Here is a 26,279-nt window from a genome sequence, read left to right on the forward strand (position 1 = left end):
TGATGGCCTGAGTTCAAACCCCAGAACCCACATGGCATAAGGAAAGATCTGACTGACTCCCAAAAGTTGTCCTCTGACATCTACCCATGTCTACACACGTACACATACAAGCACAAATTAACAAATGTAAAAATTTTAAATTACTTAAGAAAAGATTTAAAATATAATTCTAAAATGGTTTGTTTTAATTTGTATGCATTTGTGGGTCCTGTGTCAGTGTATGGACACACCTGTACGGGTACCTGCAGAGGCCACAAAGGGGTATAGGATCCCCTGGAACTGGAGTTACAGGTGGTTGTTCAGTCTGGGTGCAGGAACAGAACTAGGTCCTCTGTAAGAGCAGCAAGTGCCCCTAACTGCTGAACCTTCTCTCCAGCCCCTAATGCTTTTAATATATATTCCAAAAGACCTACATTTTCATAACTTTGATGAAAGAGGCTTTCCTTAGAATGACACAAAGTCCAGAGACCATAAAGAAAAAATCAGACATGTGTGAGAACAGAATTCAAAATGAATACGGCACAAAACTATTAACGTGCTTTAAGAAAAAAAATAGGAAACTGGGGGAAACATTTGCCCAGTGTGATAAAGAGCTAAAACTCATACCAAAAATGTTACAGACCGTAAATGTTATGTGAGCTGTGCCTTGAAGTGGGTTTGGATGAAGAGTGGGGACGGTAGCAGAAACAAGATGCAGCGCCCAGTGATACAGAAGCTGGAGTTGGCTGAGTATTGTCCTTATTCTTTAAAAACCTCTTCTTGCTGGGTACAGTGCTGCACGCCTTATTCCCAGCACTCGGGAGGCAGAGGCAGGCAGGTCTCTGTGAGTTCGAAGCCAACCTTGTCTACAAGTCAGTACCCTCTCTCCAAACAACAATTATTAACTAACGAGTAATTAATTAAAATCAGCAAATAGATAGCCATTATAGGCAGTAATGGCTGAAGAGAAAAAAACATTAGAAGGGAAGACTGCAATTAGATTACAATCTAAAGCTACCATTCACATTACGATTTAAGAGAATCTAGTGACACTATCTTTAAAGACATAAAAATAAAATTAAAACAAATTGTTTCTTCTTTTGGTTTTTCAAAACACAGTTTATCTGTTGAAACAGTCCTGGCTATTCTGGAACTCACTCCGTAGACCAGGGTGGCCTTGAACTCACAGAGATCCACCAGCCTCTGCCTCCTGAGTGCTGGGATCAAGGGCGTGTGCCACCACCACCCAGCTCAATTTTTTTTTCCTATCAGGTTAACAACGATTTAAAAGAGTTAATAACCTCCTGCATGTGTGAGCATTTGGGTTGAGGCGCCCTAAGAGACGGCAGTTAAGTGACTGGGGTGTAACTGCTCAGAACAGAAGTGGCAGAAGACTTGCCCAGTGTCAATGATTCTCCAGCACTGCCAACAGAAACAAAACAAAGTCTGATATGGTGGTCTCAATTCCAGCACTTGGGACTGCATTATATTATGATTTACCAATACAGATTAGAATCGATAGAGATGTTTTTTACAGATTATTTACAGAAGTGAAAAAATAGAAATGACATAATATGGAGCTCAGGAGATGATTTAGCAGCGTGGGGAGGAGCTCTTGTTCTGCAAACATGAGGAGGACCTGAGTTCAAATCCCTAGCATCCACATAGAAAGTTGAGTGTGGCTGTGTGTGTGCCTGTAATCCCAGCATTGAAGGACAACAAGACAGATATATCCTAAGAGCTTGCTGGATAGTTAGCCTAGCTGGAAAGGCAAGTCTCTGGTTCAGTGAGAGACCCTGTCTCAAGGCAAGAAAGCAGAAAGCAATGGAGCAAAGTGTAAGACCTCGGCATCAAAGCGCCGGGCACCGGACCGAGTCCTCTGCCCAAGGACGGGGCCAGACCACTGGATGCAAATGCAAGAGGCGATTTATTGGGTACACAGGCGCCTGCGGATGCTACTGCAACTCGGGTGCAGAGCATACCGGGCTTGTAGGGAGTACACTATTTATGGAGTTTTAATGGTTACATAAGTATCAGCATAGCAACAGGTATTTCATTGGCTACTTAAGCATGAGCTGAGATCATCTGGGGGGGGCAGGGGTAGTTGCCAAGGACTAGGTTTCCTACATGAAAGACCCCGGCACGCTTCAGCAATTAGTATCCGGGTCTCATGATTGCTACAGTGATCAGACACAATTGGGGGCCAGGGTAGTTGCCAAGGACTAGGTTTTCTAGTATTGTCATATGAAAGTTCCCAGCACACTTCAGCAATTATTATCCGGGTCCTATGATTGCTATAGTGATTAGAGACATCCTGTTTTGAGGGTGAGACACCTGTCTGGGTTTTTCCACTAGGCAATGGCTTGGCTTTGTTTTTCTTTTTCCTGGGGGGGGGCCCTGGGTAGGGGTCTTTCAAAAGTAACTGACTCCCTGCCTTCTGTGGCTTTCACATGCATGAACATGCTTGTGCAAACGCATTCACATGTATGTAACACACATACACACTATTTGTACACACAAAAAATCTGATAGCTGTTAATAGGTTGGCTAAGTAAATTATTAAGCATCATGTCATGAAGTACTAAATAGAAAGCAACAAAGCGCGCGCGCGCGCGCGTGTGTGTGTGTGTGTGTGTGTGTGTGTGTGTGTGTGTGTGTGTGTGTATAAAAAGTGATGCCCATGGGGGTGAGAGAGTGGGGAATGGAGCTGAGCTGGTAGAATACTTGCCTAGCGTGCACAAAGTCCTAGGTTCGATCCCCCCAGGGGGCATAAACCCAGAGTAGTAGTACATACCTAGAATCTCAGTACCTAAGAGATGGAGGAAGGTGGGTCAGAAGTTCAAGGTCAACCTCATGTGTGTAATAAGTTCAGAGCTAGCCTGTGCTCCATGAGACACTGCTGTCTTAAAGGGGATGGGTGTGCACGATCTATATACAGGCTTACCTAACATTTTAACACTGCAATAGGACATTGTCATCTACAAATGCTTTGGGTCACATTCCTAGTTATCCTAGGTGGTATGTGGGCCCGGGGCCACTCACTAGCTAGACATGCCTAGCAGGAGTTTGGCTTAAAAGAGAACCAGTTTACATCACATATAGAAAGGTGCCACTGTAGTTTTCTAGAGACAGAATGGCTCATGGGTACAGAATTGTAGCTAGATAGAAGAGGGAAAGTTTTTTTTATTGTTGTTGGGTTTTTGTTTTGTTTTGAGACCTGGTCTAACTATGTAGCACTGTCTGGCCTAAAACTCACTGTGCAGACCCGGTTGGTTTTGAATTCACAGATGCCTGCCTTCCTTTACCTCCTGAATGCTGGTATTAAAGGTGTGCACCTCCATACCTGGCTGTTGATTTCTTTTCTTCCTCGTGTTTCATTAGCATGTAGGAGGAAAAAGAATTTTTTTTGAGGAAGTGTGTGTGTGTGTGTGTGTGTGTGTGTGTGTGTGAACCTCACTATGTAGTTCATACTAACATACTAACCTGGATCTTGTGGCAAACTTCCTGTCCCAGCCTTGCAGGTACTGGGAGACAGGTGTGAGCCTCCATTCCCAGGCCACACTGGATCTGTTCGTCCCTCCGAAGATGGCTCTGGATATGGAGTTAAAGCATGATAGAACTTCCCTGGATGCTTCTAATCTGCCAGGAGGACATTGCTCCTGCCACCTTTTGTATCGAGCAGCCATGAGGACAGAGACAGAAACACTGCCGTGTCCCCGGTTTGGAGCTGAAGCATTTCCTAGGAAGAAAGCCACTCCCTGTCCCCACTTGCTCCTTGTTTTGCTGGAGTTTGAACCCAGGGCCTTGTGCGAGCCAGGCAGGCACTCTACCACTGAGCTACACCTCCCCACTCCTCCACTGCACCCCCTCTTCCTGAGTGTGGATCTGATGTGATTTTTGTAACCTCCATTTTCTTTTCTTTGAACCTCAGAGTCATTCCCTGGCTTCCCAAAATATAGATGCTCTATTTCCTTATCATCAAAGAGTGATGTTCAACAATGGGCTTTAATCCCCTGGGCTTTGTCTGTAGCTGTGAGACGAATGGGTGAGACTGTCCCTAGATGGCCTGCGAGGTCCACGCTTTCATTGGCCACATGGGCCCCCGAAGGCGTGGTTCCTATTGAGAACCTTCCTGTCCTCACATCACACAGGTCCCCAGCCCCCTCCCCCACCATCCACCCAGCCCTCGGAGCTCAAGTTACAGACTCACTTTTCAGGTTCCCGAGTGCTAATTAAGGAGCTGCAAGAGAGGCTGCCAGCCCACTGTGCGCTGTAACAATTAGATCTTCGGGCGGGGAGTGGGGGGTGGGGGTGGGGTTGTCTGGCTAAGCCTGCTCCCCGGAGCCGTTTTAACACTCTACCTTACTTTCCATTGTTTCTAAAATGTCTGACGGGAGAGAGGAAAAAAGAATGCTTGGCTCTGTGCTCCTCCCCTGAACCCACCTGTGCACCTGTCAGGGCAGGGAGCACCCAGGCCAGCGGCAGCAAGTGGGGACACCGGTTCGATGCCAGCAGCCCAGGGCAGGCGCTTACCACACGCAGTGCAGGTACGGAAAGTGAACGGAGGAGAGCAGCTCGCAGAAGGCGCGGTCGCTGATCCAGCAGAAAAGGGCCAGGGTCCACCAGAGGCCGGAGAAGAGGCCCAGCTTAAACACGCGGACATTGTCACACCTACAAGGCAGAGGGACAGAGTGTCGGTTCTGGCTCCCTTAGGGCTCGCTGGCTACCTCTCCTGTATTTCCAAAACTTCTTCTCTGCCCCAGCACTGGTGCCCTATAGCTGTAAATACCCCGTGTACACACGAGACTCACAGGGCCTCACACAGTCCCGGCCCCTGATGCCAGATACACAGAGCTAGTACCACCTAGTAAGGATACCCTGATGTCTAATACAGACAGAAAACAGATGCAAGCTCAACGAGTCTTTCCTCCTGCCCACAGAGTCCACATCTGGTTTCCTAGTTCTTCCTTCAGAACCCACCCCAAACCTGCCCTCTGTCCACGTGGGTGCAGGCTAGTGCATCTCCTCCTCTCTAACCTTTGTCCTTGAGAGAGAGACAGAGAGAGGAGAGGAGGGGAGGGGAGGGGAGGGGAGGAGAGGAGAGGAGAGGAGAGGGAGACAGAGAGAGAGAGAGAAGAGGAGAGGAGAGAGAGGAGAGGAGAGGGAGACGAGAGAGAGAGAGAGAGAGAGAGAGAGAGAGAGAGAGAGAGAGAGAGAGAGAGAGAGAGAGCTACAACCTCCCTACTTGCTTTGCCTCTGCCAGGGGTGCTCTTCCCTCACAGAGCCAAGGGGTTCATGCGTCTTCACGTGTCTGCATGACATCACTCAGGCAGCCTGTGTGGTTTGAGACCGCCTCACTGAATGAATACTCGGTCCCCAGTTGGCAGTGCCATTGGGGAGTGTGGCCTTATCAGAGGAAGTATGTCACTGGAAGCGGGCTTTGAGAGTTTAAAGACTCATGCCATTTTGAGTTTGCTCTCACTGCTTCCTGTTTGCAGCTTAAGATGTGAACTCTCCGCTTGCCACCATGTTTCCCGCCATGATGGCCATGGACAAACTGGGGCAGACATGACATGTCATGTGAGAACAAACAGGGAAGATGCTGGGAGGAAAGAAACTCAAAGAGCGCCAAGAGCACTTTTTTTTCCGGGAATCTTATCAAAGCAGGGAAACTTTACTTTTCCTAACTGGGGCTCCGAGTGGCAACTGAGTCACCGCAGGGAACAAAGACACCTGAGCCCTGCCCATGCAGTATCCCTTTGTCCCTCTCTATCAAGCAGAAGTTGAACAAAACAGTAACTCAAGCTACCTTCTAATCATGGTTACAGCGAATGCCATAAAAGAGGACCATACAAGGACACATTAACGGCTGAGCCCTAAACTATAGGGCCAGCAGCAGTTAGCCACACTGAGGGTCACTGAGGGTCAGAAAGGGAAGTGTGACCAAGGGCCTGGAGCTAGAGGGACCTGGGCTCAAATGAAGACATAGAAAGAAGTCAGAATGGTAGAGAATGGAGAGAAGGGGAAGCTTCCTCGTGTGGTGTGTGTGTGTGTGTGTGTGTGTGTGTGTGTGTGTGTGTGTGTTAGGGATTGCTCAACTTATGGGGGCAGCAGAGATGTGTGTGAAAGACTTTGAATTTTGTCAGTATTGCCATGCCAAAGAGTAGAACAATGACCTGGACCAGAGGAGATGTTCAGGGGAAGACATCTTCTGACTTGGACATCTGGACATATAGTACTCCTATTTAGCACAACTGGAGACACTTCAGAGAAGACTAGGGATGGGAAAGACAGGTACAGACCAGCTTTGTCAACTTGAACTTTCCATACAATTTCCATGCAATTACAAGAGTCAGGTATAAAAAAACAAAACAAACAAACAAAACTTAAAAATAAGAACGACAGCATAGTTTTTAATGTCAGCACTCCAGAGGCAGAAGCTAGCGACCTCTGAGTTTGAGGCCACAGAACAAGTCCCAAGACAGCCAAGCTTAGACAGTGAAGAGAACTATAGGAAACACAAAGCTGTTGAAGATGTAGTTGAATGAGGAGGCTATGTTCCAGCCCCAGAAAGCAGCAGAACATGACAGCTTCAGCCACGTGATTCTGACTTTAGAGTCAAGGATTTAAAAAAAGGGCATTATGGAACCTTTGCCTCCTGAGGCATGTGTCAGGAGTATCCCTGAATGGAAGACTAGAGAGGTCATTGCATGAAGCTGTGAAGGTAAAGCCTGGATAGCCTTGGAGACGCCAAGATGTTGAAGAAGCCAGAGCTGTGGGATACCAGCCAAGGAGAGCTGCTAACAGGGAGTGAAGCGAGTTGCAGTCTACAAAGCTGAAAGGACTCGGTGATCTGAAGAGCATTTTGACATCAGACATGGAGATGCAGAGTTTGGAGTTTGCCCAGATGGGTTTTGGTCTTGCTTTAGTCCAGTATTTCCTCACTATGTCCCTTCCCTGTGTTTTGGAATGGTAATGCATATCCTGTCCCATTATATGTTGTAAGTATGTGATCTGTTTTTTAATTTTGATTCTACAGGGGATTACATTTAAGAGATTACAAGACTCTCAGAAGAGACATTGAACTTCAGACTTTTAAATAAGTTTGAGACTGTTATAGGCTATGGGGACTTTTGAAGTTGGACTGAATGCATTTTTGCATTATGATATGGCTACAAGTCTTTGGGGGACTGGGGAGTGGAATGTGGTGGTTTGAAAGGAAATGTCCTCCATAGGGAATGACACTGTTAGGAGATGTGGCCTTGGTGGGGTAGGTGTGGTCTTATTGGAGGAAGTGTATGATTGTGGAGGTGGACTTTGAGGTCTCATATATGCTCAAGTCATGTCAGCAAGACAGACCATTTCCTGTCGGCCGGCACAAGATGTAAAACTCTCAGCTACCTCTTCAGCACCATGTCTGCCTGCATGTGACATGATCCACCATGATGATAATGGACTAAACCTCTGAACTGTAAACCACCCCATTAAATGTCTTCCTTTATAAAAAAAAAAAAAGGAAGAAAGAAAGAAAGAGAGAGAGAGAAAGAGAGGAAGGGAGGAAGAAAGAAAGAAAGAAAGGAAGGAAGGAAGGAAGGAAGAAAGAAAGGAAGAAAGAAAGAAAGAGGAAAAAAAAGAAAGACAGCATAAACCCAAAATGGTGGCACATGCCTTTATCCCAGGAAGCAGAGTCAGGCAGATCTCTGAGTTTGAGACCCGCCTGGTCTACCGAGCAAGTTCCAGGACAGCCTCCAAAACAACAGAGAGACCCTGTCTTGAAAAACCAAAAATCAAAACAAAACAAGACAAAACAAGGTGTGGTGGCCTCCCTGCTTCCTGGCCCCTGCTGACATGCCTCACACTTGCTAAGCATCATGAACTGTAAGCCCAAATAAGCTCGTTCTTCTAGACGTTTCTGTGGTAATGGTGTTTTATCAAAGCAACAGAAAACTAAATAACACAACTAGTATTTCATTTGTGTTTATTTTTGTTTTGAGACAGTCTCCCTATGTAACCCTGACTGGCCCAGAACTCAGATAGATCTACTTGCCTCTACCCTGAGGCCACCTCCAAGTACTAGGATTAAAGGCAAGCATTACTATATACAAGCCACAACTAGTATTTCTTGGCTATCCATCTGGCAGATTCTATACCATTTATTTATACTCCCTAGAAGATCAAAAGAAATAAGCTTTGTTTGTGAGACGAGTTCTCTCTGAAGTTGCAATTCTCCTGCCTCAGTTTCCTAAGTGTTGGCAGTGCCCCAGCTCTATTTACTCATTTCTTTAAAGATTTATTTATTTTTATGTTCACTAATATTCTGCCTGCATGTATGTCTGTATGAGGGTGCCAAACCCTCTGGAACTGGAGTTACAGACAGTGTGAGTTGCCAAGTGGGTGCTGGGAATTGAACCCAGGTTTTCTAGAAGAGCAGTCAATGCTCTCAACAGCTGAGCCATCTCTCTAGCCCCCTATTTATTGTTTAAATAGACCTAAACCTTACTATGGAAGATTCAAGGAAGTGAAGAAAATGCCCTAAATTTCTAACTACTGGAAGACAAAACCAAGCCCCAAACTTAACGGTGTCTAGCCCCTGAACCCATTCTTCTAGCATTTTCCACTGACTGCATGCATTCTCAAGTAATCATGTGAATCTAGAACGAAAATAGAGCAACCTAGCAGCCAGCTGGGGATACAGAGAGAATTTTCAGAGGTAATGGATGCCTTGGAAAATTTGCAGATATGTATAATTTCTGTCTTTGAATAATTCTCCAGAAAGAAAGAAGGACATTGTCCATAGTCACAAGAGCACACACAAGCCCAATAAAAAGGCACAGAGTCTAGGAAGAAAGACACATGCCTTAGCTGAGGAAGAGGAGGGGTGAGGAAAGCCCTCAAGAAGGAGCTGACATCCAAGAAGCTGTCGGGGAGGGGGGAGCGGTCTTGGCAAAGCAGTGATGGGGGAGGGCCACCGACTAGGAGGACAAAGTTTGAGGAAGCATGAGCTGAAAAGAAAAAAAGGAAGGAGCCTGTCCAGGTCACCAGGCACAAGGAAGAAAGCAAGGACGGAGAAGGCTGAACAGTCAGGAGCCCCTGAAAGGCGGTGTACAAGGACAAAGGAGTCATATGAAAAATGTCCTTTAAGGAAGGAGGCTAGGGGAAGAAGAGAGGAGGCAGAACGCAGTGGCCTACTGGAGCAGAGTGAGGGTGGGCCGTGGGAAGGGGAGGAGGCGACAGGGGAAGCACTGTAGGCAGAGGTCCTGTGGTGGAAGTCAGAGGCCCTGGGAAGAGGCAGGAGATTCTGGGGAGAAGGCAATGATGGCCACGAGACCTCATCGAATGGCATTAGAAACAGTGGTGCCTTTAAAAGTATTTGGAAAATTTTGTTGTTTGGTTGGTTTTTCGAGACAGGGTTTCTCTGCGTGGTCCTGGCTGTCCTTGAACTCACAGAGATCTGCCTGCCTCTGCCTCCCGAGTGCTGGGATTAAAGGCATGCGCCACCACCGCCCAGCTTGTTTTATTTGTTTTCATTTGGGAATTTTAAAATGGGATTTGTGGGGAATGGTGAGAGAAACAGTAAAGAAACACAGGGAAGAGATGGAGACAAACCAGCAGCCTTGAGTCCTGGGAGACGGTCTAGTGGAGGAGATCTGGCAAAAATTGAAAATATGAGACTGAGCCAGGTGGTGGTGCACATCTTTAATCCCAGCTCTTGGGAGACAGAGGCAGTCAAATCTCTGAGTTCAAGGCCAGCCTGGTCTGCAGAGCGAGTTCCAGGACAGCCAGGGCCACATGAGAAACCCTGTCTCTGAAAAACAAAATAAACAAACAAACAAACAAAAAAACAAATAAAAAAGGAGGGGGATAAGAACCAGCGGCAGAGTCATAGAGGGACATGATACTGGACTCGGGTGAATGAGACCTTCAAGAAATAAACCAAAAGGCTCGAACCTGGAGACTGGTTGCCCTCAGAAAGTCAAGGAGGACAGTAAGAACAGCCAAGTGGAACAGCCTGGATTGTTGAGGTCACAGATGCCAAGGGAAGAAAGTGAGGAGGGTGGCTTTCCGAGTCCTCATTCCTGAAAAGAAACTTTACTCAACTAAACAAAGGTTCTTTGTTCCAATTAGGAAGTTAAAAAGTTGTTATTACAGATCGAAATGCACAAAGATGTTCATTACCTAGGTATTTATAACAGTGGAAAAACTAGACTCTAAATGTTCAAAAATTAATTAAATTTAATATAGCCATAATTCAGATTCTCATGGTTCTCCCTCTTCCCCAACCACCCTCCCTGTTTGTTTGTTCGTTTGTCTTTGAGACAGGGTTTGTTTGTTTTGACACTGGCCTTGAACTAAAAATGTTAAGGCTGGCTGCTGCCTGTACCCCAAGTGCTGGAATTACAGGTGTACACCACACCCTAAGTTCAAATTTTATGAAGGTGTTAAAGATGACCTGGAAAGTTACACTTATTTACCCGAGAAAGATGTCTATGACACTTCCCCAAGTGAGAAAACCAAATTTCAGAGTAACTTGAAAAGAAGTAACCCCTTTTTATAAAGTTGCATACATACTAGTGAGCTAATATTTTAAGCAAATATGTAAGATGGTAAAGAATAAAGACGAGAACCGGGCGTTGGTAGCACACGCCTTTAATCCCGGCACTCTGGGACAGCCAGGATTGTTACACACACACACAATCACACACACACAGTCTAAAACAAAACAAACAAACAAAAAAAAAACTAGAAAAATTACTAGTTACCATTTCAAGACCATGAGGCAGGTTTAATTATTTTTTGTTCAGTGATATGAGCAAAGTTTCGCTCTAAGAACCACCAAATATTTTTTTTAATATTTATTTTATTTATTACATATTCAGTGTTCTGCCTGTATATCAGAAGAGGGCAGCAGATCTCATTACAGATGGTTGTGAGCCACCATGTGGTTGCTGGGAATTGAACTCAGGACCTCTGGAAGAGCAGCCAGTGCTCTTAACCTCTGAGCCATCTCTCCAGCCCCCGCACCACCAAATATTTTAATAAATATTTGTGCTTGTCTATATTTTCCAATTTTTCTCCAGCAAAGTAGTTTCTTGATAGGAACCATCTTTTGAGCATGATCATCAGTAACTCCACACTAAAGATGTGGAGGGAAGTCACACTTCCAGGAAACGGAGGTGTGGCCCGGAAGGAAGGCCAACAGATAGAGACAACACTCAGAAGCCTGGCCACATAGGACAGAAAAGCAAGTCGCTGTGCCCCGCAGCTGCAGACACAGACGTTAGCCAGTCACCCTGGTCACCGGACAAGCATGCACTATCTCTGAGCAGCCTGTGGTCACTGTGGCAAAAAGAAACCCAAAGGCACACTTCAGTGATGGCTGAGTCTTCCATGCACAGTGAAAGAGTGAACATTGCCAGGGAGGGCGACGCATCAACGCGAGCTTTATTCAAAGCTCTGTCCCTGAGCAGCAGCGTGGGTCCGTGGCAGAACACGGCTCCAGGCTTACACAGTATCACCGGTGACAAGATCACTAGGAATGTCTCATAGGCGACATGTTCTCCCTCTCTGCATCTCCTCGCCATCACTGAGAACAAACTGCTACAGAGACGAAGACAAAAGCTGACCATCACACGTGGGAAACGTGCAGTCTGGACAGATGCATGGTTCCAGAGACGAAAACACCTGCTGTGTCCCTGGAGCTTGCCGTTTTGTTAATAGCTTTACTGGGATATAATTCATGCACTGTAAAAATCCACCCATGTAGAGCACACAATGGACTGTAGGACATTGAGAGGTGTTCAGCCATCACCTGCATCTAATTTTACAATTTTTCCTGTAATGGACCAAGAATCCCTTCCTCATTCGCTGTCGTCCCTTTCTTGTCCACCCCTCCCCTGCCGTTGCCCCCTGACTCTATTCTCAACCCCCGAACAATGGGGCTTTAGCTATTTAAACTCCCAGATGCCCATAATTAAGCTTATTGCAGCCAGGTGCAGTGGACACACTTGGAATTCTAATACCCAGGAGATGGATAGAGGAGGGTCAGTTTAAGGGCAGCCCAGCTATATAGTGAGTTCAAGGCTACCATGGGTCACGTGAGAACCTGTCTCAAAAAAAATAAAAAATCATACCTGTGATTTAACGCAGGCATGCCCATACACATGTACACACAACAAATAAATAAATGGGGGTCTTTCATTAAGCTTATTGGAGAGTAGGGACCTCTCTGGTTTATTCAATTATATGTTTTTACACTTCTATAGTTGTTCTTCTAGGACCAAGTCAATTGATTTCTAAAATGGGTCTCTTACAAAGCTATCCTTGCAGGCCTCACAGAGTAGTCAATCAAAGGAAACCTGACAGTATCCTTTTGCTGCCAGGCAACATGTTCAAATGCCTCTTCCACCAATTCTGCCCCTAGATTCTATTGCTGGTGATCAGGGCAGCTCTGGGAAGCAAAGCAACCAGAAAGAAATAATCATCTCCCAAGCTGAGCCAACACACAACACAGTACTGTTATCTGAGGGAGAAAGACCAAACTTCAATTAAGACACTCAGACCTGTGGTACTGTGAACCTAGTCAAACCCATGTCTGAGGGAGTCTTAGCCCCGAAGGGGGAAACTAAACTGACGTGGACCCAAATAGCCTTCTAAGAATTTGTATTTCTATTCATAGACAAATGCTGATCTCAGCCTTCCTCAAAGAAGAGCCTCATTGCAACGAAGAGCAGCGAATGCAGAGACCTGTGGTTGCTCAAGTGCCGAGAGTAAGATGACTAAGCGCTCGGCGCGAAACAGGATATCTATACCACCGGGGAACATGGAGAAGAGGAGTTGGAACGACTCGAAGAACTGCAAGCTAAGAACGAACACGGGCTGCAAATGCCCTCTTCTGAGCAGGCACGACCATTACAAATCTGATCACACAGCAACGGTGGTTGCTGCCTCCGCTGGGTCCGCACACACTGGGCCTGTCAGTTGTCAGTCTGGTCAGAGAGGGCTTCATGGAACCCTACCCCTGCCTGATGAACTACTGGCAACTGGTGGGTTCTGGGGGGAGAGCAGTCATTGGCTCCGGTTGTGTACTCATAAGTGAGCCCTTCGGGCTCCCATAGACAGTTCCAAACCCCATATTCATACAGACAGCCCTGGTTAAACTCAGTGGGTTACCAAAAAAAAAAAAAAAAAGCGAGACAAAATACAAGAAATGAATGTGTAGGGAAGGATGAGAGGTATTGACAAGGATGGGATGGAAATAAGAAAGAGCAGGGATGAGAGAAACCAGAATATATTATGTACATGTATGAAATTATCAAAGACCAAATTTAATTTAAAAATTTTTTTTAAATATTTGGGGGCTGGAGAGATGGTTCAAGGGTTAAGAGCACTGGCTGCTCTTCCAGAGGACCCAGGTTCATCTCCCATCACCCACGTGATGGCTCACAACCATCTTTAACTTCAGTTCCAGGGAATCTGGTACCTTCTTCTGGCTTCCCCAAGTACGAGGCACGTGAGTGGTACCTAGACATACATACAGACAAAGCATCCACACACATAATTTTTTTTGTTATTTTTCAAACCTCACTCATGGGCATGGTGTATCACACTTATAATCCCAGCACTAAGGAAGTTATGGATGGGAAATCAGTATGAGTTAGTGCCCAGCCTGGCCAGCCGTGGCTACATAGCAAAGAGCTGGTTTCAAAAAGCCAAGACATTCGGTGTTCATGATAAGATAAAATATGGACTAAAATATATTTTAAAGTAACTACAACGAAAACAATGTTTTCATTAAACTTAAAATTAGATCAGTGGCCATATGTATTTTGTGGCTACAAGACCCACACACAAGACCTAAAATAAAGTATTTATTTTTTATTCTTTTTATTTTGTGCGTACGAATGTCTCACCTGGATGCATGTGCCCCATATGCATGCCTAGCGTCTACAGGTGAGAAAAATGTGTTGGATGCTTGGTAGATGCTGGAATGAAACCAAGGACCCCTGGAAGAGCAGCAAGTACTCTTAACCGCTGAGCCATCTCTCCAGCCCACATAAAATGTTCCTGGAAGGGCCAGAGAGATGGCCTAGAGGTTAAGAGCACCCTGTTCTTCTAGAGGACCCAGATCTGGTCTCAGCACATGGGTCAGGCAGCTCATAACATATGTGACCCAAGTTCTGGGGCCTGGACAACTCTTCTGTCCTCTGAGGGCCCTTGGTGCATGCACATGCAGACATACATACATACATACACACACACACACACACACACACACACACACACACACACACACACACACACACTCAACTCTGACTTTATAAAGGTAAGTTCAGGAGCATACATTGTGTGCTGATAAAACTTCACAGAACCCATTTAGCCCCGAAAGTTTGTCAGGTTCTATTCCACCCAGGTCCTCATGAATGACTTTTGTTTCTTATTTTGTTTTGTTTTTTACTTGTTTGTTTTTGTTTTTCAAGACAGGGTTTCTCTGTAGCTTTGGAGTCTGTCCTGCAACCCATTCTGTAGATCAGGCTGTCCTCAAACACACAGAGATCCTCCTGTCTCCTGAGCACTTTAAAAAATTTTTTTTGGTTTTTTTCGAGATAGGATTTCTCTGTGGCTTTGGAGGCTGTCCTGGAACTCACTTTGTAGACCAGGCTGGCCTCGAACTCACAGAGATCCGCCTGCCTCTGCCTCCCAAGTGCTGGGATTAAAGGCGTGCGCCACCAACGCCCGGCTAAAAATATTTTTAAAATAAAAAAAAACAAAGCTGGGCGGTGGTAACACACTCCTTTAATCCCCACACTCAGGAGGCAGAGGCAGGCAGACATCTGTGAGTTCGAGGCCAGCCTGGTTTATAGAGCTAGTTCCAGGACAGCCATGGCTGTTAGCACAGAGAAACCCTGTCTCAAAAAACAAAAAATAAAAATAATATAAAAAACAAATATTTTTAAAAATGTTTCAGTATATGAACCTGAAATCTTCATCTACAACATCCCAGAAGAAAATTGTTACCTAGGCAGCAACAACAACGAAAACCAGGGAAAATGGCACCCACCTCTTCAGTTCTGCAATGAGTAAGGCAGTGCATGGGACCCCTAGAGTCATCAGAGAGATATTGTTGATGGCCGGCTTGACAAACGCCAGGCATGTTGTAACTGCAGACAGGACACACACCACCGCCTTGAACCTGCCCCTGAATCAGTGGAATCAAAACCAAATCCATTAGCGAAGGAGATCCTGCTTGTTTAATAACATGCTATCCCAACCCCAATCTGAGCATTGAACCCAGGGCCTTGTGTATGCTGGGCAAGTGTTCTCTCATTACTTGTTACTATTGGCAAGGTGCAGCCAGCACTGTTTGCACAAGTTGAGAACTTCTACACCAGTGGTTCTCAACCTTCCTAACCCTGTGACCCTTTAACATAGTTCCTCATGTTGCGGTGACCCCCAAACCATAAAATTATTTCATTGCTACTTCATAACTGTAATTTTGCTGCTGTTATGAATCACAATGTAAATATCTGAGCTGTGACCCCAAGGGGTCTTGGCCATGGGTTGAGACCCTAAAGTATCATTAGGTCACAAGTGGACCAGATCTAAAAGCTGCCCACTCTACTTCCAGGAGCTGATTGGTGGGACATCAAAGACTTTGAAAACTGTGCTGTGAACACAGTTAAACCACAATCAACCCAAGGCTCTGGGGAGAGCCCCTGACAATGGATTCCCTGATCTTATTTGTGTTTCTTCAGATATTCCTCTACAGGACTTGACAAACCTCTCTTCTATAAACCAGACACAAGGGCACAGGACTGTAATCCCAGCATTTGGAAGGTAGAAGCAGGAGGATCAGGAGTTCAAGACCAGCCTCAGCTACATAATATGTTTTAAGACCCTGTCTTAGGGCTGGAGAGAGGGTTCAGGGGTTAAGAGCACTATCTGTTATTCCCATATGGCAGCTCACAATTGTCCATAACTCTAGTTCCAAGGGATCTGACACCTTCACACCAATGCACATAAAATAAATTTTAAAAATGACCCTGTCTCAAATTTAAACCAAAAATCTGTAAAGGGACAGAGCATTTTAGGTTTTGCAAATCCCAAGCTGGAGCTACTCAACTCTGACTTTATAAAGGTAAGTTCAGGAGCATGCATTGTGTGCTGATAAAACTTCACAGAACCCATTTAGCCCCGAAAGTTTGCCAGTTTCTATTCCACCCAGGTCCTCATGAATGACTTTTGTTTCTTGTTTTGTTTTTTACTTGTTTGTTTTTGTTTTTCAAGACAGGGTTTCTCTGTAGCTTTGGAGTCTGTCCTGCAACCCATTCTGTAGACAAGGCTGTCCTTGAACACACAGAGATCCTCCTGTCTGTCTCCTGAGCACTGAGATCAAAGGCATACACCATCACTGTCCGGCCATGCATGACTTTTATAAGACAATCAAAGACCATTAATAAAGCATAAGCATTACTACTTTAAAAGAAAAAAATCCCTGTGTGCTCAGCCTACAAAACTAAGTTTTGGGGGAAAAAACCAAGTGAATATTTCCTGGCAGCCTATAGGTCTAGCGTGAACTGGAAGTCTGTCTTGACAAGTCTTTAACATGACAGATCACCGACTCTCACAGCCTGCCGAGAAGTGGAGGCAGCCAAAAGTGGCGACGTGATCCTAGACACACTTCTTCCTCTCTCTGGGGACCCTGTTTCCTGATCTATAGAGCAAAAAGGCCCTGGCCTAGCCACTCTCAGAGGCCTTATCCATGACTTCAACTAAGGAGCACATGATTTTCCTGCAGTTTTTGTTATTTGTCATTAGCAGAATTTGTCTTGGCCAAGAGCCCCGGAGCAGGTCACAGTTAGGAAACTGATTGGAATGGAGTTCTATTATAAAGAAATCAAAGAGCATCGACCCCTCAAAACACAGATTTATCTTCTAAAGAGGAAAGGCATTTATCATCAAGGCACAGGAAATCATTGATCAAGCTGCCAACCTTCTGAGTGGAATGAACGGGCTTTGTAACCCTGAGCCAGAGGGGAGCAGACATATGTGACAGGAAGCAGGCAGCAAACGCTCACTCAGGAGACTCGTGTTTTCTTCCTGACAGTCCACAACGCCCCAGCTACCGGAAGCAAGGCTGCCTGTCCAGCTTGAGGACAGCCCCACCAGCACCGAGCACACGGATGGCCTCTGGGGCACTGGGCTACCCTCCCTGCTTCTGACACACCAAGGCCTCCTGCTGGTCTCTCTCTGTTCTTTCTCTCTCCTTTCTTTGTCACAGGACAAGGCCCTGTGCTTCCTTACTTGTCATTGTACCCCACATCTGTACATTGTTTTACCCTTTAGTCTTCATTGTCAGTTTTTCTTTACTATGAATGATTTCACACCCTCTCCCCTGCTATTGGAAATATACAGCCAGAGGTTAAGAAGCTAGAGATAAAGCTAGGCGAGCATAGTTCTTCCCTAGTACGCATGAAGCCCTGGGGTCCACTCTTGCATCTCAAAAACTAAGTGTGGTCATGCATATTTGTGATCCTCGTACATAAAAGGAGGAAGTAAGATGACTAGGAGGTCAAAGTCATCCTCAGCTTGCAAGCCTGGAGGAGTGTGGGACACACGAGACATTGTTTGAAAAAAAAATCAAAGAAAGAGAAGGAGAGGGGCGAGGAGAGAAGATGTGAGAAAAGAAAATAAATTTGCAAGGTGTATCGACGCCCCTCCCCCATACCCAGAGGTTTAGGATTCAGGCACAAGTTGGAAAGAGGAAAACAATGATTAAAAGCACTGATGTTTCCCATGGGACAGATGTACTCACAAACCCAGTTACACTGTTCAATGACTATGGGACCTCTACAAGAAGCTTAACTCCTCGAGCCTTCCGGACTTGAAACTGAACCACTAACATCCATGGCATTCTTGTGAGCAAGCACTGCAGCACTTAATACAGGGTCCAGGATAGGTGATGCGCCAATAAGACTCATTATCACCATCTTAGAAGAAATACTATTTAGTAATGTCACTATTGTTGAGCTGGCCATTGGAGTTCATAGCTGTAATCCCAGCACTTGGGAAGCTAAGGCAGGAGGATTGCTATGAGTTGAGGTCAGCTAGGCTAAGAGCATGATCATGTCTCAAAATGAAACAGAACAAAGCAAACAAAACAGAAAAAAATATTATTGCTGATAATATCTTCTGAAGGAGAGCAGGATGGGCAGCCATTGTAATTCCCAAAGGTTCTGAATAATACTGCCAAATAGTTTAAAGGCACATGCTTTAGGAGACACTCGCAGACACCTCCCCACACTGGGTCCAGAGGGAGTGGAGGAATGTACTGGACAATGAGGACATCCTGTCCGAACACACAATTTAGCAACTAGACTAAGTAAACAGAGGTCACATGGCCAGGAGAAAGCCAGCCAGCCCGGCATACCCAAGCAATAGTCACCAGAGGCCCCAGGTGTTAGAGAGCTAGAAATTTCCAGGAGCGAGGGGCCTGACAGTGTGTGTCCTAGACTGTGATGGCAGGTAGCCCTACATCAGTCCTGTGTTTAGCTGTCAGCACATACAGTCTCATGCTAGACCCCACAGTGAAGAGACTCTCAGCACCCCCTTCTTCTGTATTCCCCAAACCCAAATCTAGCAATCCAACTTCCTGACCATTATCTCACAATAAAGTTATTACTGTTATCATTAACTACCTTCTAAAAAGGAGGATTTCCACCTTAGCTGATCCTGGTGTTTTATATTTAGTACTTTGTAATGTCACCTTTACTCCTACAAAGTGGGACGGACGTTATGGAGGACAAAACTATGCCCACAAACTTCTGAGATGTCCCCTAAGACGTTAGGACTCAGCAGTTTCAGCGGTCACAGAAGAAACATCACCTACTTAAAACAGCGCCCTTGTCATGTCATGGCTCCAGGAAGGCCTTAAGAGAGCTCTCCCATCACTTAACCCTTCTAAGCCTTATGTTTGCTAAGACAGGCAGGGCTGGGGCTGGAGAGATAGCTCAGAGCTTAAGGGCACTGGCTGCTCTTCCAGAGGCCCTGAGTTCAATTCCCAGCAACCACATGGTGCCTCACAGCCATCTATGGTGAGATTTGGTGGCCTCTCCAAGCATGTAGACATACATGCAGGGAGAACACTGTTAACATAATAAATAAATCTTTAAAAAAAAAAAACAGGCAGGACTCAGACTGTTCCCTAGCCATTCAAGATTCTGAAAATGAAGTGGACTGCGAAATGAAGGCTGGCTGCAGGATTTGTAGAAGGGACTCATAAGCTCACAGGTAGAAGGGACTCATAAGCTCACAGGTAGAAGGGACTCATAAGCTCACAGGTAGAAGGGACTCAAAAGCTCACAGGTAGAAGGGACTCATAAGCTCACAGGTAGAAGGGACTCATAAGCTCACAGGTACGGCTCGAGAGGGGGCTCAGTGGTTACTGAGCTCAGTTCCCACAACCCACATGGCAGCTCACAACTGTCTGTAACTCCAGTTCCAGGGGGTCTAACACCTTCACACCAATGCAATTTAAGAAGAAAGTGCACAAGTAAGGGGTTATTTGGGAAGTACAGACAGCTCAGCTATGTTGTCAGATCATGAAACTCGGTGAACAATAATCAAGTGTACAATGAGCTCTTTGCTAGCTGAGCTCACTCATGCAGTAATTTGCTTGGTGAGGGTGTTACATTGCTAACTCAATGAGTGTGTTACATTGCTAACTTAATGAGTGCATTACATTGTTAACTTGATGAATGTGTTATGTCACCAACTTGATGACTGTATAACATTGGCAACCACATCTAGCAAAAGTCTTTAGCACAAGCTTACCTGTCATTCCGAAAGATCTTTGGTAAATACCTCCTGGGAAACCACATGGCCAAAGCACACATGAGAACCCAAAGGATGGCAAGTTCATCAAGCATCTGACCCAGGAAACTGAGAGTTGCATGGAAGTAGACAGATCCAATTCCTAGAAACAATCACAACAAACAAAAAAAGTTAATGCAGAACAGACTCACATAGGCCCACTGCTTCAGCTAACCCTGGGTAGCCCTTCTCTGGATACTATCAGATGTACCAGATCACGAGAGAGAGAGAGAGAGAGAGAGAGAGAGAGAGAGAGAGAGAGAGAGAGAGAGAGAGAGAGAGAGAGAGAGAGAGAGAGAGGTTTCAAGTTGGGCTCAGATGTCAGGCTCAAACGTCAAAGAATTCCATGGCCAAGCACACTCTGTCTCCATCCTCTGAACATTCACGATAACAGTCAGTAAATAAGAGTCAACACTATCTCCCTGTTAAGAGTTCCCAAACTGCCAGAGAGGAAATGGAAATCACACAGTATTTCGCAGAACAATGAGGCACCAAACATCTAAATATTTTTCTTTCTTTAAGTCCTTTGGAACCAAATCTCATCAGACTTCAATTGTTTCAGAGGTTCTTCAGAAGTTCTCAGAAAACCACGCTGGCACACCACCAGAGGCTGCCCACAGACCCTGAGTGCTGGTCTGGGATAGTCACAGGCAGCCTTGTTATCAAGCCGGCACTCAAGAGTCCTTTTGGCATCAGGGGAGCAATGGCTAAGACGTCAGAGCGACTTTGGTTTATAAAACATTGTGTTCAAAGGGGACAAGAAACATTCGGGGTCCTACTTCCTCCCTTTCGGCCCCCGTTCCCACGTGACTTCACTTACCCACTACAACTAGGAGAGTCCATATTAAGTAGATGCCGCTGTTGAAACACGTCGCATACTGGCGGAACAAGCACATGCAGATGGGCGGTAAAATGAAAAACAAGACGTTGCTGATCTGGAACGGAGAGCAACATGAAAAGATGAGTATTAAGTAAAAGCATTAAAAAAGAATGCATGTTCTAAGTGTGTCCTTTGCAAACCGGGTGAGTGTGGCCATGCACCTTGGGCAAGCTCTTCACTTTTTAAATTATCACAGTGGGGGTAAAACACAGACCATCTTAAGGTCCCTCCCTGTAGGGGGGCTCCTGCTGTCTCTTTTGATCACAGGAGCAAATGTAAACAGCAGCATCTAGGCTCGAGGTGTAGCTCAGTTGTAGAGCCCTGACCTGGCATCAGGGGTCAATTCACAGTATCTGGTGGGAGAAGAACTTGGAATGCTTTGCTCAAGGAAAAGTTCCAAAACTTCTCGCCTAATTCAAAGAGCCAGTAACTCTTGCTTTCCGCACGAGGACAGCTCTTCCTACGGTGCCTCTCAGTTAAACTGTCGTTTTCTCCTCCTAATCAAAACCTACTTTTAGAAGAAAAATCAAGTTTGTATGCTTCTCCCTGCTTTAAAATAAGATTGTTTGGCTGGGCATAGTGATACCAGCGCTCAGTCTGAGGCAGGAGGATCAGGAGTTCAAGGATAGATTCAGCCACATAATGAGTCTGGGTGACATGAAACTCTGCACCCCACCACACCACCTTCTACTCTGCTCCCTACTTGTGCCTCCCCCCAAAAAAGAAAGAAAATTGTATTTTAACTTGCAAATTCTGGTTGTACTTTAACCTATTATGTCTCCAGGAAGCACTCGACTGTTTAAAAAAATTAATATTTTAGCTAATGTAATATAGTAATCACTTAAAATATCATTAGCCTTGCAAGGTAGGGAAGCTGAGGCTGGAGGACTGTGAATTTGATTAGTTGAATTTGTGCAAACAATAGACAGACAGACAGACAGATGGAGACAGACAGGGGATGGAGAGATGCCTTAGCAATTAAGAGCAGAGGATGCTTTTCCAGACCTGGGTTTGATTCCCAGAACCCATGTGTCAGTTCACAGCCCTCACTCCAGTTCTAGGGGGTCTGATGCCCTCTGCTGGCCTCCACAAGCAACGCATGCATGGGGTGCACAGACATGCAGGCGAAAATACCCATACATATTAAATAAAAATTAAAGCCGGTGTTGGTGGTGCACGCCTTCAATCCCAGCACTCAGGAGGCAGAGGCAGGCGGATCTCTGTGAGTTCCAGGACAGCCTCCAAAACAATATAGAGAAACCCTGTCTCAAAAAAAAAATTAATAAATCGCCAAAAAAAACAATAAAAAACAATGGTGAAATATTGTACATTCTTTGGTTCATACCCAGGCTTTTAAACCCAGTGTAAATTTCACACATACAGCAAGTCTCAGTTTGGGACAGTCATATCTCCTGTGTTCAGAAGACATAGTGTAAAACACAGTTCTACAACCTCACTCTAAGTTTTAAGAGCTGGGAATATATCTCAGTTAGTAAGATGCTTGTCTGGCATTTATGAGGTCCTGGCTTCAGTCAACAGAACCACCATCGTCACCATCCCCCACTCCTGCTCCCCCTCCAAAAAAACAAAAAAGGAGGAAGAGGGGGAGTTGGAGGAGGGGAAGACGAGGAAAAGGGCAGGAGGCAGCAGCTGAGAGACAATGCCCTCACAAAAAACAATCGCTGTCTTGTGCCTCTAGCCTGCAGAACTGTGAGAACCTGCTGATACTAAAAACAATGGGGTTTAGAGTGTTTCTTATGGGGGCAGTACTAGGTTTGGTGTTGGTGACTTGGTAATCCTACATTCTACAGCAAGCTTTTGAGGCTTTTCCATTTTTTGTTCTACACTCCTACCAACAGTATACAAGGGTTCTTATCCTCGTTGAAACACATTATACTCTATTGTTTGTTTTTAAAGTAAAGCCATTCTAGCAGGTATGCCCTGGTAGGGACACTCAGCTTTCTTCTTTATTTATTTATTTATCTATCTATTTATTTATTATTATTTTTGTTTGTTTGTTTTGCCTGCACACGTCTGTGCGAGGATGTTGGATTCCCTGGAACTGGAGTTACAGTTGTCAGCTGTCACGTGGGTGCCAGGAATTGAACCAGGTCCTCTGGAAGAGCAGCCAGTGCTCTCAATCACTGAGCCTTCTCTCCAGCATGACACTCAGCTTCCTGAGGAGCTCTTGGTCCAGGCCTGTGCACGCAGAACGTAAAGATAACATCTAAATCTAAACGGGCTTTTGCACTGGAGGTGAGGCAGGAGGAACGCACACTCGGCAAAAGAAACTTGGAAAAACAAAACAGGTGACGCAGACGTTAAGAGCACACATTGCTCCTTCGGAGACCAGGGTTCACAGCACCCACACCAGATGGTTCTTACAGCTGCCTGTAACTCCAGCTCCGGGGAATACCACGTCTCCAATCTCCAAAGGTACCGCACTGACGAGACACACACACACAAACACACACACACAAACACACACACACACACACACTTAAAAATAATATAAAGAAGGCTAGAGAGATGGACGACAGCTCAGTGGTCAAGAATACTTGCTGCTTCTACAGAGGATCCAGGTTCAGTTCCCAGCAGCCATGTGACAGTTCACAACCATCCATTGCTCCAGTTCCAGGGGACCTAATACTCTCTTCTGGCCTCCTCAAGCACTAGACAAGTATATGGTGCACAAATACACCACGGAAACAAAACAGTCACACATATGATATAGAACAAATATATCTTCAAAAACAATAAGAAGAATAAATATCTTCTTTGTTTCCTTGTTTTTTTGAGACAGGGTTTCCTAGAACTTTCTTTGTAGACAAGGCTGGCCTTGAACTCACAAAAGATTCACCTGCCTCTGCCTCCCAAGTACTGGGATTAAAGGCATGGGCCACTGGGGTAGTTTGAATGTAATTGGCCCCCATAATCTCATAGGAGATGGCACTATTAGGAAGTGTGGCTTTGCTGGAGGGAGTTTGCCCTTGTTGGAGGAAGTATATCGCTGGGTTTAGGAGGTGAGTAGCTTTGAGGTTTCCTATGCTCAGGATACTGCCCAGTGAGACAGTTGACTTCCCGTTGCCTGCAAGATATAGGACTCTCAGATACTCCAACACCACATCTGCCGACATGCTGACATGCCCCCCATCATGATGATAACGGACTGAACCTTGGAAACTGTAAGCAAACTGCCCAATTCAATGTTTTCCTTATAAGAGTTGCCATGGCCATGGTGTCTCTTCACAGCAGTAAAAACCTTAACTAAGACAGCCACCACTGCCTGTCAAAAATAAGTCTTTAAAAAGAAGAACCAGACCTGGTTGCTCATGCCTGGAATCCCAGCTACTCTGGAAGTGAGGCAGGAGGATCCCAAGTTCAAGGCCTTCCTAGCCTACAGCTTGAATTAACAGCCAGCCTGGGCAACTTAGTGAGACTGAGACCCTGCCTCAAAATTTAAAAATCCAAAGAGCAAAGCTGGCAAGATGACTCAATGAGTAAAGGCACTTGCCACTAAACCTGATGATCAGAGTTCAATTCCTGGGACCCACCAGATGCAAGGGGAAGAACCAACTCCTTTAAGTTGTCCTCTGACCTCTGCATACATGCTATAGTAGGCAAACATCCACACACAGGCGCACTTGTTAAATAAATTAAATAAATGAAAAGAGGCCTGAGGATATAGCTCAATTATAAAACACTCCCCAGCATGTGTGGGGCCCTGGGTTCAATCCTTAGTCCTGCGGGACGGGATAAGGTCTAGAGCTTCTTTTGCTCTGATAAAGACCATGACAAAGCAACTGGGGAAGGAAAGGGTTTATTTCATCTCAGACTTCCAGGTAACTGTCCTTCACTGAAGGACGTCAGGGAAGGAACTCAAGCAGGGCAGGAGCTGATCCGGAGGCCATGGAAGATTCTGCTTACTGCCTCACTCACCCATTACTTGCTTTCTTTTACCACCCAGGACCACCAGTCGGAGGGGCGGCCCCACCCACAATGGGCTGGGCCCTCTCCATCAATCACTAATTAAGACAATGCACTACAGATTTGCCTATACTACAAGCGGATCTCATGGAGACATTTTCCCAATTGTGAGTCCCACTTCCCAAATGACTCTAGAGTTTTTTCAAGTTCACAAAAAAAAAAAACTAGACAGCACAGTAAGTAAAGATGAAAACTCATAAACAGGGGCAGGAGGGTTTCCAAAAGAAAGGAGTGACCAGCCCTGCTGGCTAATCCAGAAAGACGACTTGGACGAGGGATGACTCAAAGGAACCGTGTGGGCACCTGAAGTCGGACGAAGACGGAAGGATAGCAGGGCTTTTCCCTAGATCTCAGAAGCCACACTGGCAATGTCCCAATAAAATGTGTCACAGCAGGAGCTGGGGAGACAACTCAGTCAATGAAGTGCTTGACATACATGCATGAGGACTGAAGTCTGGATACCCAGCACTCCAGCACCCATAGAAAAAGCTGGATTTGATGCTGTTGTGCAAGTGCTGGGAGGAAGACACGGGGATTTTTCAGCCATATCCGTGAGCTCCAGATTCCACAAGAGACCACATCACAAACAATAAAGTAGCAAGAGATTAAGGACAGCAACTAACTTCAAACTCTGGCCTCCCCACACAAGTATTCCCACTTGTACATACATATATGTCACACACACATACAGAAAAAAAAGTCTTAGCAAAGACCAGATCTTAGAGGTGATACAGTTTTTGGAAAGAAAGAATGTGAAAGAAATAAGAGAATTTAAAAGAGAGAGAGAGAGAACAGAATCTTTATGTGTGGTTGATGACACTGAATGAAACTGAATACATATGTTCTCAGATGTTCCGGGCTTGGAGACAGAATCAATTCTCATCTATAAGAAGTAAGTGAGCCCGGCGGTGGTGGCCCGCACCTTTGATCCCAACACTCAGGAGGCAAAGAAGGCAGATCTTTGTTGAGTTCCAAGCCTGGTCTGCAGAGGAAGTTCCAGGGGGCAGTCAGGGATACAGAGAAACCCTGTCTCAAAAGAAGGAGGAGGAGGAGGAGAAGGAGAAGGAGGAGGAGAAGGAGGAGAAGGAGGAGGACGAGGAGGAGGAGGAGGAGAAGGAGAAGGAGAAGAAAAAGAAGAAGAGAGGAAGAGAGAGAGGGAGAGAGGGAGGGAGGGAGGGAAGGAGGGAAGGAGGGAAGGAGGGAGGGAGGGAGGGAGGGAGGGAAGGAGGGAGGGAGGGAGGGAAGGAGGGAGGGAGGGAGGGAGGGAGGGAGGGAGGGAGGGAGGGAGGGAGGGAGGGAGGGAGGGAGGGAGGGAGGGATGGCTCAGTGCTCAGTGGTTAAGAGCACTGGACTGCTGGACTCTTCCAGAAGACCCGGAGTTCAATTCCCAACTGACTGCTCACAGCAATCTGAAATCCAGCTCCAAGGACTCTAACACTCCTCTGACTTCCAGGAGCACACGGCATGTGACACATAGATATAAGTGCAGGCAAAATACCCATACACGTAATTTTTTAATTGTATAAAGAACAACTTTTTTTTTAAAAAATGATGTTTAAAAAGG

General features: G+C 45.7%; 1 protein-coding gene across 3 annotated transcripts in view; it reads right to left on the reverse strand.

Annotated features, from left to right (window-relative positions):
* The window catches only part of Acer2 (alkaline ceramidase 2), a 39,700-nt gene that overhangs the window by 4,899 nt on the left and 8,522 nt on the right, over window positions 1-26,279 (reverse strand). The window contains exons 2-6 of one of the 3 annotated variants that reach the window (XM_040757190.1): window positions 20,669-20,783; window positions 19,810-19,951; window positions 15,038-15,175; window positions 4,513-4,650; window positions 3,577-3,718 (exon numbers count right to left, since the gene is read on the reverse strand). In XM_040757190.1, the coding sequence (XP_040613124.1) occupies window positions 3,583-3,718; window positions 4,513-4,650; window positions 15,038-15,175; window positions 19,810-19,951; window positions 20,669-20,783 (669 nt within the window). In that variant the 3' untranslated portion in view covers window positions 3,577-3,582. Of the gene's footprint in view, window positions 1-3,576; window positions 3,719-4,512; window positions 4,651-15,037; window positions 15,176-19,809; window positions 19,952-20,668; window positions 20,784-26,279 lie in introns of those variants that run through there. The other 2 variants (XM_040757189.1, XM_040757191.1) reach the window with 2 other exon arrangements.

The sequence above is a fragment of the Mesocricetus auratus genome, unplaced genomic scaffold (assembly GCF_017639785.1).
Source record: "Mesocricetus auratus isolate SY011 unplaced genomic scaffold, BCM_Maur_2.0 Super-Scaffold_100014, whole genome shotgun sequence".
In the NCBI taxonomy this organism is placed as follows: domain Eukaryota; kingdom Metazoa; phylum Chordata; class Mammalia; order Rodentia; family Cricetidae; genus Mesocricetus; species Mesocricetus auratus.